This window comes from Aspergillus pseudoviridinutans (genome assembly GCF_018340605.1).
Source record: "Aspergillus pseudoviridinutans IFM 55266 DNA, scaffold_4, whole genome shotgun sequence".
Taxonomy (NCBI): Eukaryota; Fungi; Ascomycota; class Eurotiomycetes; order Eurotiales; family Aspergillaceae; genus Aspergillus; species Aspergillus pseudoviridinutans.
In genome coordinates this window covers 2,165,985-2,178,475 of record NW_025091284.1, presented here as the reverse complement: position 1 = coordinate 2,178,475, position 12,491 = coordinate 2,165,985, and the positions used below count along the sequence as shown (strand labels likewise).

Sequence of the window (12,491 nt, the reverse complement as noted above, 5' to 3'; positions counted from 1 at the left end):
ATGATGATGAATGGCTCGTAAAGATGAAGCCAAATGATAGCGATCAATTAGCGTCGCGAAGTGAATTATGGGGGTTTTAGCGTCAAGTGAAGGCCGATGGGGCGATAATAATCTCTAAGGGTATATCTGCAAAAGGAGAAGTCAAATGAGTCAGGACAATGCAATTGTATACGACAAAGAGCACATAAAAAGTTTTTAGAAGAGATGATAGACCAAACAAAGCTGAAGAGGGCAAAGGACAAAAAGAGGTCAAAAAAGGGTCATTGAGCAGCGAAACAGGACGAGATCGAGGGGCGGAGGTCTTTGTGGTTGGGGGGTAAGACAAGAGAGGGGGGACTAATTGGGACGAGCGAGGGTAGCTCGATTGCGGTCCGTGTAGAGGGAGAACCAGACTGGATAGCTCACCTTTTGAAGGTTAAGCCGTATGTCACTTTGTATACAGAGCAAGGTACTTTTGGTCTACCAATATTATTTGCAGAGGGATGCAGAAATCAGAGATAAATAAGTTGCTTCTGAGGATGCTCCCGACGCCCAGTGTTTGATGGAAGCTCTTAAGTCTCAAGCGATCTTTATATACACTGTAGTTTGCACCTATAATCAGGAGTTTATGAGCGGGAATAACCCACGATAACAGAGACGTCCAGTCAGATCTTATGGAGAATGAAGGCAGATTGATGACGGCTGGTATTTGATTGATCATTGGTACACCCTTCTTTAATATATTGACGATCAGGTTCGGGCTAACCAAGATCTTTCAAGTATTGCAAGTCTCAGCCTTCTATTTGGTGATTTTAACTGGTTCTGTCAACTGCCTGAGGCGCTTGCGAGAGTCCCAGCAGAAGTAGTTAGTAGTACTACTTGCTTAGTGGAACAGAATGATCTATTCGATCATTGAGCACAGATATACTGCGATGATCCTCAATGGCTTTTATAACGACAGTCCTGTACTTGTCCTCGTCCAAGACTGTTGAAAATCCAAATGCAGAGTTACTATTATTTTAAATACTTTCGGGCAACTGTACCTCTGCTTTGTTTAGGATCAAGGGGGACTTGACCCGTACGAACCATGGAATATTGAAGGCAAGGTATGGAGGATCCGTCCTAATAGGGTGCCATTATTGCACCCCGAAACCCTTTTTTTCCAGTCCAGACTCACTTTCCGTCCATCTGCTCTGGGATTAAGCGAGACTAAGTTGACACTTGGTAGCGAACAACCTAGCTAGTATATTGAGGTCTAGCTAGATAGTACCTCAGTGCTTAGACTATGGCGTATCTGCCATGAATATCTCCTATGCGCCACGCACTGTAGACTACCTACCTAGATGATATCGCATCAGAAAATACCTACAGCTATCATCACCATTGGACGCCGTGTCCCCTATTTTTTGACCGCCACCGAAGGCCTCTTGGCCAGTAGAAAACGAGAAACAAGTACTTAACCTCCCAACTATCCAGTCCATCGATCTAAATATACCTTGCTACTTCAAGGTTGCTAGGTTGCTAGGTTGCTATGAACATGGGGTGATATTATCGCGTCTTGGCTGCATCGCATGGACATCCCTAGCCATGATCAGCATCCAGCGCTGAATAGGACGTCTAACCATTGACTCATGCTTGATACGGAGGACAATGTCCCTCAGCTTAAAGTTAAGCCCTATCGATCATCTGAGATGGATATGCGTTGAGTTGTACTTCGTATCACCATACAAGTAGCCATATAGCACCACACAAGTACGCCTATTGGCTTCCTCATCAACGGGCGCGCTTATATATGGTCTGTGTGTTCACAGAGGGAACCTCATCCAGTAATCTGACCTCCCAGCCGTTTAGAAAGAGCGACCTCATATTCGCTTACATCACCAATAGTCTTCAAGGCATGCACTTCATTGAAGACTCCCTCGTAAGCGTCGGTTCCAGTAAATAAAATGCGCACCGAAGCGCAGTTCCCATACGGAAGAGTCCACCAAACTTCCATGTTACGATAGGTGGGGCCGAGCAATCACTGTCCTGATTTACAGCCTCGGCAAGTGTGATCCGAGAGATCTTCCTCCATGAACTCTCAATCGAGAATCGTATCACATTTTTTGCACATCCTAAATCAAATGGTATCATGCAAATATTCTATATACACAAGATGAAGTCGTAAATAGATACTTGTGAGCTCCGGCCAATTGGCACTTGGTCGCCTGGACAGATAAGATCACTCCGTTTCATGTGCAGTCGCACATAGCGACGCATCGTAATGGCTATATCACCGGCGGTGCAACAAAAGAATCAGGAATCCCATCAAACACCCAGTTGAGGGAATCAAAAACTTCGGAGAACCCTGCTTCACTGATGAAGGCCCCTTGGTCGAAATTTGGCGGATAGATCAAACCAGGTTCATCTAGGGTATCATCCTGCTGCCGGGTGACAGAACCTGCGGCCGCCGATATGTTTGGGTTGGCCACGGTGACTGCGCAAAATCAGCTCTACACGATCATTCCAACGGCGAGAATACGAAATGAACATAAGAGTAAACAAACCTTGTGAGTCCTCGATGCTCCGCATAGGCCTGAATCTCTGACGCCAGCGCCAGACCGTGTCATAGACATGACTCATGCTCATTCTGCAGCGGACTTTCAGCTCCAAAATATTGTCGCCCGGAGAATGTGCCGCTTCGTTTGCATTCCACATCTGAGCCAAAATATCGGCCAGGCGAACAGGGCGATCATGATCCATAACACTTATCCGTCGTATGGCCGAGATGGCTCCATTGAACAGTAATTTGCCGTGATCGAAGTCGATATGACGGCTGAATTCGCTCTTCAACAGTTTCATAAGGGCAAATGCAGCAGAGACTATCATCTGAAGGATATAATTGGTGGCGTGGCCAATCAATTCTCCAGGAGATGTCTCCAAGTCCAAAACTCGCCCGAGAAATGACGTCGTAGCAATGAAAAGTTTTGTCAGATCTTCACCTCGTGGATTAGAGCCAAGGAACACGAAGTATCTCAGATGTAACTCGGCGGCTCGCAGATGGATCATATTGATATCTGAAGAGGACAGCTTAGCGGCGGCTCAACGATAACAATAGCAGTTCAGGTGTTCATACGTGATATGTCTCGACCAAAGTCAACCTCCATCTCCCGAAGTTCACTCTCCAGAAGCTGAACGATTAACAACTTCTCCGAACTGATGAATTCGGCTGGCTCAGGCTTTCCGCTATATAATGCCTTCGTCACGCGGTCGCAGAACTTTTCAATCCGCAATCGGATTCGCAAGTCATCCGAAGGACTGCAATCGGCATCTCGAAGAGATGCTGGCTCAAGCGCCCAATCATAGATGGTGCCAGGAGGCTGTCCGTAGCCGGTTGCGACGCTGCAAAGAGCATTTATCAGCATCTAAGAGGCATGTCGTTGCTGGCCAGGTATCGTCATTACTTACTTCTGAGCCACAATGTTACAGATAGCCCATGTCTGTAAACGATCCTTCACCGCTTCCCCTTGAGCTTCCATTCGGAAAGTCGTAAACTCTTCTGCCTGGACAGGCCGATGTAGGCCCAGCTGCATCGCAATCTGCATCATCAGTCCGCTAAGCATAAAGGTGGCATCAGTCCTTTGACTCGTTGTAGGCAGCGGCCATGTGCAAAGTAGGCACAAAGCCTTGACCACGCGGTAGTCTTGAGGAACTCCCGTAAGGGTCGACCAAAGAAGCCTGCTGAAAGGCCCAGTGAGTGAACTCAAAAGACCCGGTTCGGATGGCGCTCGACGACTAGCGATGCAAATGATCGTCCAAGCTTGCAAGCGGTTGCGGCGCAGATACTCCTCAGGAGGCTTTTGAGGGTTTAGAAGGGGCAGAAATGGATGGTAATAGGTGAAGTATCTAGCGGGTCGTTAACAGACGCCAGTTCCTCTTGAGCAGAGACGGGGAAGTGGGCAAGTACTGGTCAAACAATCGTGCTACTCGTTGTCTGGAGAGGGTGATATCCTCCAGCCTCCAAGGACTGTCATCCTGGGAGATGATGGAACTGTCTCTGGGTAAAGCCAAAGGAGTTGGCAGAGGTTGCGGTTCCAAGGGGGCAGAGAGAGGGCGACTCCGACTGGAAAGCGCAGAGTCCGGTCCACAGTACACATCTTCTGAACACTGCGACATTTCATCGCTGGCATGGGCCTCGGCCGTCTGAGGCCGTTCCCCATTGATAGCGAGCCGTCGACGGAGTTCTGCGATCTCCTTTTCCATTTCAGCGTTGCGTCTGCCACAGATCGTCTGTCAGACAGGAAAAGGGTACTCGAGTATATATCCGTATCGTAGAAGACTTACCTCCGCTTGGAGATTCGCTTGAATGTAGGCTCAACCTTGCATTCTATCTGAAGGCGCCGACAGCGCGAACATGCAGCTGCCGGCGTCTGAACAATATCACACCGAAGCTGTTGAAACCCAACATACCATGTTCAGCCAGCAGTCGAGGACAAAAAACAACGTCTTTTGATCATATATATGGAGGTGGGCTATTTCATTTTGGGCCGTTCAACACCGCGAGCCCAGTAGCCAAGGACTGATTAGCTCACCTTTTGCTGTTTACACTCGTTACAGGCCTTTCTACTACCACCCCGCCGCTTTCCAGTGATTTGCGGGGGAACCTTCTCCATCTCGCGAAGTTCCGAACTCCTATTTGGGAAATCGAAGCCTGTCACCGGCCGGGGAAGCCTCGGCGTGTTCCGAAGGTCGCTGGTGGTGCCCGGGGGCGTTATCAAACTTGCTTGTGGAGGCAGCCCATTTGGTGCTATGACACCCCGGAACTCCAGATCCATCAGTATAAAGTAAGGAAAATTCGCCCAACGGTATTGTACCGCGGAGTCCCGTTAACACATGCAAAAAAGCGTGGTATTGACACAAGGAATGTGCTTAGGTGCCGGAAATCGGCAGAAAAACGGGAGGATCCCTTAAGCGCGAAACTCGGCGGTTCTGGGGAACTTTGCTGACTCATTTTGCTGCCTGAGGCTCAAGAAATCGGGGCTTTGTCCTACCAGTATGAAATGGACGAAACTACAATCGCAGAGTCGAATAGACTCCTGGAAGAATCATGGATCATTGCTACTCTGTATTCGAGCAAGGACTTTCTTCTATCGCCAGAATTCTTTCGGCCTCGTTCCAGCGTGGCTTGATCTGTACTCTGTATTTACTTCAGTACCGTAGCGTGTACCAAATACTACCTACCTACTAGCATGTAGCAAGGGAGGTCCGAAGACAAGCTGCCATTCTCATGAAGATGGATTAGCCCTCACCACCGCTCCAGTCTAACTAAATATCATACCAAGTGCCCATCAAGGACCGCATCTCGGAGACACTACAGCCCCCCGCCAATCCCCATGACGTATATATTAGTTGGTCTTGCATTCCAGTGACCCAACCCCTCTTAACTCTTAAGCTTTTTGAATGCTTCAATCATCAAGAGGCCAAAGTGCCTTCCTTACGTACCTAGCATCTCCTCGACCTGTCGAATGAAGGATGTTTCTGTAAGGTACCTCAGCGGTTGAAACCTAAGGTACCAAGCCTCCACTAAGGCAAGCCCTCCACCCCATCCCCCACCGCCAGCCATACTGCCGCTCTGCCAACGAACCATCCGCATCAGCATATTATTATTAGTAGCATCCCGTACTCCGTACTCCCCACCATTTAGGCTTCCGCAATTCGACAAAGCGATCTCTCGTAGACTCTTGCCTATCCACTCACCCACAAAAACACGACGATTGCGCTTGATTCACAGTTGCCTACCGTCGGTTCTCTCGGCAGGATTTCCTATGGCAGACGTCGTTACTCCCGATGGCTCAGCGCCAATTGTTCCGTTGCTCAGGGATCCTGATGCGCCACCATCGAGTGCTGGTTCTGCCGGACAGTCTGAAGTTCGTCCGGGGCCGCCGCCTATGACGGAGGAGCTTAAAGCTCGCTTGGACAAAGTCATTTACTCCGATGTAGGTGACTCATATCATATCTTCATCCCACAATGCGCAAGACGGAGCACTTGCAGCTGACCCCGAGCTCGTAATATCTTAGATCGGTATCACAACGCTCCTGGCACGATTGAAGCAGAGCGTAGCTTCTGCGAAGGTGCGTTCTGGCCGCCTTATGCCAATCCCTCCGATTCTACAGTTAGGAAATGTGTGCGCTAACCGGAAGGCGTGCAGGATTTCTCCGCGTTTCTCAAGAAACGGTCCTCTCTGGAGGAAGAACACGCGCAGGGCCTGAGGAAGTTGTCACGTTCTCTTAATGACGCTGCCAGCCGCCCCGACAATCGCCAAGGCACTTACGGCTCCAGCTACAATGATCTCAATCGATTCCACGAACGCATGGCGGACCATGGACTTCAATTCGCAGTATCTCTGCAGCAGATGGCCGACGACCTCCACGAGCTCGCCACGAATATCGAGAAGGGACGCAAACAATGGAAACAGACCGGTCTGAGCGCGGAGAAAAGGGTTACTGAGGCTGAGGCGGCAGCGGAGAAAGCAAAGGCCAAGTACGAATCTCTTGCGGAGCAGTATGATCGCGTGAAAACCGGGGACAAACAGGGCGGGAAGTTCGGCTTGAAGGGACATAAATCTGCTGCCCAGCACGAAGAAGAGCTGTTGCGCAAAGTGCAAAATGCGGACGGGGATTATGCTGCCAAGGTCACGGCTGCACAAGCGGCTCGACGAGAATTGATTTCCACCCATCGTCCGCAGGCTGTGCAGAACATCCAGAAATTAATTGCAGAGTGTGACTCTGGTCTTACGTTGCAGCTGCAAAAGTTCGGTATGATTGTCATTGCGTCCCGACTTTGAACCGGTTTCTTGATCTTTGCGCTAACTCAGCTTCAGCGACATTTAATGAGAAGTTGCTGCTGGGGCAAGGCTTATCCATTACGCCTTTAGATGAGGGCGCAGGCAATGGCTCTATTGGACCAAGGAGTCTGTATGAGGTGGTACGGCAGATTGATAACCAGAAGGATTTCCAGGATTATATTCTCAGCTACGAACATAATCCTGGTGCGGTGACTTCGGAGCAGATTCAGTACCAGCGTCATCCGGTAGGTTAAATTTTGTCTATTATTTATTATCTGCATGCTCATCTCGTGTTAGACACTGGGAGGTACACCCGCACCCGTTGCTCCGGCCTCGCAGCCTTCCACACAGAACAAGCGCCAGTCAGCTGTGTTTCCTTCATCATTTTCCCAACAACATCTTCCTATCAGTCAGCCCTCCACTCAGCCATCTGGACCGGCCGCGGCCCCGGCTCCGGCACCAACGTCCGCTCAAAACACCCAGCCATCGTCTTTCCAGCCACATCCAGACTCGTTCTCCTCGCCACCCCCCTTTCAACCACCTTATCCGACCTCTTCTGGATTACCGGCTCAAGATCAGCACAATGTGAACAAACCGCCTATGACGGCGCCGGCTAATCCTCTGCCGCCACCTGGAACCAACTTCCAACCAAATCTTCCTCCCCTGAGGCCGGTCTTTGGGGTGTCATTGGAAGACCTGTACGCCAGAGATGGGACTGCCGTACCCATGATTGTTTACCAATGCCTTCAGGCAATAGAATTGTTTGGGTTGGATTTGGAAGGCATTTACCGTCTCTCGGGGAGCGCCAATCACATCAACCATATGAAGTCGCTTTTCGACAACGGTATGTGTAACCGTAGTTTTTTATTTTTTTATTTTTTTTTTTATTTTTAGCCCGCCTCTCTGCCAAGCGCTGACCTCTATGGATGACAGACTCATCACAAGTGGACTTTACGAATCCCGAGAGCTTCTATCACGATGTCAATAGTGTCGCCGGGCTGCTGAAACAGTTCTTTAGAGAACTGCCTGACCCCTTGTTCACTTCACGATACTATTCTGATTTCATTAATGCAGCTCGTAAGTACCTCGAACCCGGGTTGCCATGTGACAAGAGCTGACACGTACTCCCGTAGGGATCGATGATGATATCCAGCGTAGGGATTCACTACATGCACTTGTCAATAACCTTCCAGATGCGCACTATGCCACGCTGAGGGCTCTGATACTGGTAAGTAATCCGGTATTCCCCCCATGTTTCTATCTACCAAGGTCTAATTTGCTCGATTCTAGCACCTCAACAAAGTCCAAGAACATTACATGAATAATCGTATGAATGCAGGGAATATCGCGATCTGCTTTGGGTAAGTCGCCGATCCCGTGTTCATATTCGTTCTCTCCGATACCTTCGGAGGCTGACAAGCATCGCTAGACCTACTCTCATGGGTGCCAGTTCAGGTGGCAACATTGCCGATGCTGGTTGGCAGGTCCGCGTTATTGAGACCATTCTGGTCAATACGTTCCAGATATTCGATGACGACTAGATTTCACTCGCTATCAGACTGGGAGCTCTATAACCCTTAAGGACCATACTTAGGAGTTCAGAAAGCATGTCCGTCGCCTCTGCTTCTGCTGCAGTTTGCACATTTCAATCGTTGTTCTTGATTCCCCTGTCATATTTTCAATCTTTTTCAAATAACCCCTGATGTAAATATTGCTTCTTTGACGTTGGATTGACTGTCTTCCGATGAGATACCACCCCTGTTTCATAATTGACCTCTACTTCAGGACATGGTATGTATTTCTGCCTTGAACGTATTGGCACTCCAATTTTGGGATATATGCAGTAATTACATGAATAACGAGAAATGCAAAATTTGATATGGTACAGTTCATAACGAGATCTAATGGTCCAGACTCCCTTTATCCCGCTGAATAATACAAATCATAAGGAATGTGAGGAGATCCTCCCAAGTCGAAAGAAAGCACGACCAAAGAATCTGCATAAGTATAACACATGCGAGAATGGAAAGTAGCCGACATTGGATAGCTATGAAGCCGCTCGCATTCAGGCGAGTTGGAATCGAGAAGAGCATGGATTTCTTCTTAATAACTCAGACAATACTTTGTTGTTCGCCGGCTTGATAACAGTATGGAGACTTATCCTCAGGACGACTGGCCCCGAGCACTGACATAGGGGGATTTGAGCTGCGACAGGGCGCACTAATTTGCGGGTAGTTTGAAAAGAATGATTCACATCATTTCTTTCCTGTCATCATGTCCTTCATTGCTTCCATGCGCTCGGAGAGTGTGAGTCCCGGGGCAAAGAAGGGGCTGTCGAGATCTTCGACAGTTGTGGGAGTGGCATGGCCCCAGATACGCCACTCCTGTTCTTCACCAGTCCACCGAAGCTTCTGGATAACGATGTATTCCGTGCAGTCTTGCTGCTTGGCTGGCACAGACTCTGCGGCAACAGCGCTTTCAGCACCGCGCTTGGTGGGGATAGTGGCCTTGCTCGTTGACTGACGGCTCGTGATACGCACGACAACCTGTCGTACTCCAGAATCAGGCAAGTCTGGAATTTGCGTGGCGCGATCAGCCAAGACGCGAAGACCCGTGAAGAGCGTGCCTGGTGTGCGGTTGTATTTGTCCAGGGCCCAAGTGACCTTTTCATCCTTCGGACGGCTGGCTATGCGGGAGCTGAGGCTATTTGCGAGGCCGGTGCAACAGATCTTGCGCAGAGTATTGACATCTCCACTGCGGAGAATCAAAAGAACTGGTTAATTGAGTGCGCGAAGCTCGGGGTGATATGAATGACAACTTACTCAGCAAAAGCACTATACATCCGCTGATGTAGCTCGCGAGCAACCTGGCGCCGCTCCTTCAGGCGCAGCGGTAGTCCCTTGTTGATCCATTTGCTGTAAGCGATGAGCCTGGTATGGGTCAGCACCAAAACTGTTTTAAAGGATCCCCATGCTACGCGAGTTTTCCCGCATAGCCGTAAACGAGGAACGGCACACATACCCAAGGAAGTTCTGAACCGCATTCTTCAGCCATAGCCACTCAAGCTGTAGACGTTCTTTCGGTTGTTGAAAGATTGATGGCATGTCTCTCCACAAAGGTCGAATGAAAGTGCCGGGCAAGAGCCCAATGTCTTGTGGTAATTCCGACCTCGACATCTCTCTACCTCTGGTTCTCATACTCGGTTGTGCAGGCTGCTTAACTGAAATATTCTGCGGTACGCCAGACAAGCCGCGCTGGGCAATCTGACTCTGAGAGAAGAAGCGGCATTGGCAATATGCTACAACTGCGGAACTCGACGAAGGCGCGGTTTGATAGAATTGGGCAATGGGAGCGCCGGACCGCACAATCGTGCGCAAGGAGCTGGGAGAAAGCCATAGGGAGGACGCCATTATGGGCCAAGCAACAGGAGCACCGAATTGACGGACTGGACTCTGGGATGGCCTGTTGAGTCTGCAACAAATTATTCTATCCGACGATGGAAATCACCAGATGGGGCAGATCACATGACTGGCTTCTCCGCTGCGGGTCTCCAACCGGCGTTTTGGCATTTACCATCACAATGATCACTTAAGTCCGCACGGCACACTGGCTTTTGAAAGTGTCAGATCCTGGCTACATCTCTTTGACTTACTTGGCTACTTTTCACTCTCCTGAGCCGTAAGTTTTGCAATTTTGCCCAGCCAGGAGCTTTTGTTCTCGGAGAGGAAAAAATAGGAAAAGGAAACATCACCACGCCTTCAGCAAGGGGAACTGGTCCCCGCACAATCTAGCGTATCATTCTCTTGCTGGCCATCTCGTCAACCTTTCCCCCCTTTCTCTTTGGGTGTGATTGCGCAGCGGCTGCATATGCCGTGAAATAAGGCTGGCTCCTCCTCGTCGTGATGCCGCTCCTCCGCCCTTCCCCCTCCATAATCAGCTTCCTCCTGAGCCTGATATAAATACTCCCCGTTCGGACTCGAATCAATCACCACTCTCGCCGTCGTATTCGTACTCTTCAGTTCGCAACTCAAGAGGCGAGCTTCGAGATAAAGGCGTGGCTTCGCCGTCTACTGTGTCCGCCGTTGTCCCTCCATCCCCGGCCTCACCTGCATCCCAATTTCCCCTCAGCAACGATGCAGGACACAACGCTCCCTCTTCGGCGCTTCATCCTCGCGTGGCCGTCATTTTGGGAGTCGACAGGAAGTGGCACGCGCCTCTACTGGTCTGTCGGGCGCTGAGCACGGTGCCTGCTGCATGGTGGGGGCTGCGGTGTGCTTTTACTTTTCTTGCTGAGCTTCTTCACATACGACCGGGGATGGGACGGGACGGCTGGGCAGCAGCAATTATCGGGAGTGTTGGACAAGATTGGGATGTAGAGAGGAGATTTAGAGTGACGGAGGTGGCATTGGCTATTATGTGGGTATGTAGAATGGGGATGATTCTCACGACCCATGGACCCTTTTGAGTTCTACTCCTTTTGAAAGGTTTAAAGCTTTTGCTGAGCATTGACTTTCTCTATAGTGCTGCGCATCCGCATATCTTTCTTATTTTTTTGCTGATTGCATGATGTCTCGATGGTTCGTATACTTTCTGAGCCGCATGTTTCCTTCCGCGTTGCTGATCACTCTCCGCAGGCTTTTAAATTATACCCCACCGGCTGTTGTCATTCGTCTTCTTACAACAAACGGGCTGATCGCTTACATTACTTCTTGGGTTCTTTACCTCTCCGGTGCATCGTCAGATCCACGTCTTCTTCTACCGGCATGGATATCGATCACAACAGTACGTACAAGCCTTTCTCCCTAATTACGTACATTCAAATCGTTGATATTCCTGATCTTGAATTAAAGACCCTTACTTTCCTCTACCACGCCACTCAAAATCACGCCACAATCAAGCGTGAGACAACCGCATCGTTGTTGGTCGTATCAGTCGCCAGCTTCGTCAGTATGTCCTCGCTTCTTCTGCAGCTACACTTGACCCGCGAGAACGAGCCAGAGGTACCCTTGTTCGTGATCACGCGGAAGTTGTGGGACTGGGCTGTTGCGATATTTCTTCGTATGCGTGTTGCGGATGCAAGGGCTGGAGCTAGGGAGCTGTAAATATGGTCGAAAACACTTGATCTTTATCTATGTTTACTAGACAATCTGTCTGCGAGCCTCGCGAAAGCCTTCGTCTTTGTAAAGCACCCCGTCTATTTGGGAGCGGGCTTTTCGTCGATAGAACAGGATTTACTTTGCCAGGGTCTGAGAACTGGTTACCCATCGAACACATTGCACCGATAATGGAAACCAGGTTAAGTCATATTCTCAAAACTGGTACAAACAGTCAACATTTGATTGACGAAACAGAGAGAAGAGCTAGTAAGTCTCTCTCAAGACGTCTGCTGCGCAAAACAGGCCGTCACATACTGCGAAACAGCATGACGGAAAAGTTAAAAACAAAGTGAAAAACATCTATGCAGATAGTGGGTATCTACCAACGCCTCGTTCCGTCGCTAATCCCGTTCTTAGAAAAACAGTCGAGTCAAGAAAATATGCGAATCTGAGACCCGCTTCAAGTGAGTCATCCGCTCACGAGAGAGCAAAGGATTAACTTTGAGCGCGTCATTTCGACATGGCCCAAGTCCAATGTGCCGGGCACAGAAGTGGTTAGGAGTAGAGACCAAGCAGTTTTGGCAAGCACCAC

At 49.5% G+C, this 12,491-nt stretch overlaps 4 protein-coding genes across 4 annotated transcripts; 2 read left to right on the top strand and 2 right to left on the bottom strand.

Annotated features, from left to right (window-relative positions):
• Positions 1–2,246: 2,246 nt before the first annotated feature.
• Positions 2,247–4,793, bottom strand: Asppvi_006172 (transcription factor domain-containing protein; the record flags this gene model as incomplete). Its single annotated transcript, XM_043302077.1, has 7 exons — positions 2,247–2,455; positions 2,526–3,035; positions 3,095–3,360; positions 3,427–3,864; positions 3,926–4,234; positions 4,303–4,409; positions 4,551–4,793. 7 exons carry the CDS (start codon positions 4,791–4,793, stop codon positions 2,247–2,249), a joined length of 2,082 nt encoding a protein of 693 aa, XP_043158012.1.
• Positions 4,794–5,783: 990 nt separating this feature from the next.
• rgd1 (putative Rho GTPase activator (Rgd1)) lies at positions 5,784–8,344 on the top strand (the record flags this gene model as incomplete). Its single annotated transcript, XM_043302076.1, has 9 exons — positions 5,784–5,954; positions 6,037–6,090; positions 6,168–6,774; positions 6,840–7,048; positions 7,101–7,647; positions 7,737–7,880; positions 7,937–8,031; positions 8,094–8,164; positions 8,233–8,344. The coding sequence occupies 9 exons, from the start codon at positions 5,784–5,786 to the stop codon at positions 8,342–8,344; spliced, it is 2,010 nt and encodes a 669-aa protein (XP_043158011.1).
• A 714-nt stretch (positions 8,345–9,058) lies between these two features.
• Positions 9,059–10,213, bottom strand: Asppvi_006170 (uncharacterized protein; the record flags this gene model as incomplete). Its single annotated transcript, XM_043302075.1, has 3 exons — positions 9,059–9,557; positions 9,626–9,733; positions 9,825–10,213. The coding sequence occupies 3 exons, from the start codon at positions 10,211–10,213 to the stop codon at positions 9,059–9,061; spliced, it is 996 nt and encodes a 331-aa protein (XP_043158010.1).
• A 1,156-nt stretch (positions 10,214–11,369) lies between these two features.
• On the top strand, positions 11,370–11,905 carry Asppvi_006169 (uncharacterized protein; the record flags this gene model as incomplete). Its single annotated transcript, XM_043302074.1, has 2 exons — positions 11,370–11,585; positions 11,654–11,905. The coding sequence occupies 2 exons, from the start codon at positions 11,370–11,372 to the stop codon at positions 11,903–11,905; spliced, it is 468 nt and encodes a 155-aa protein (XP_043158009.1).
• Between the last annotated feature and the right edge of the window lie 586 nt (positions 11,906–12,491).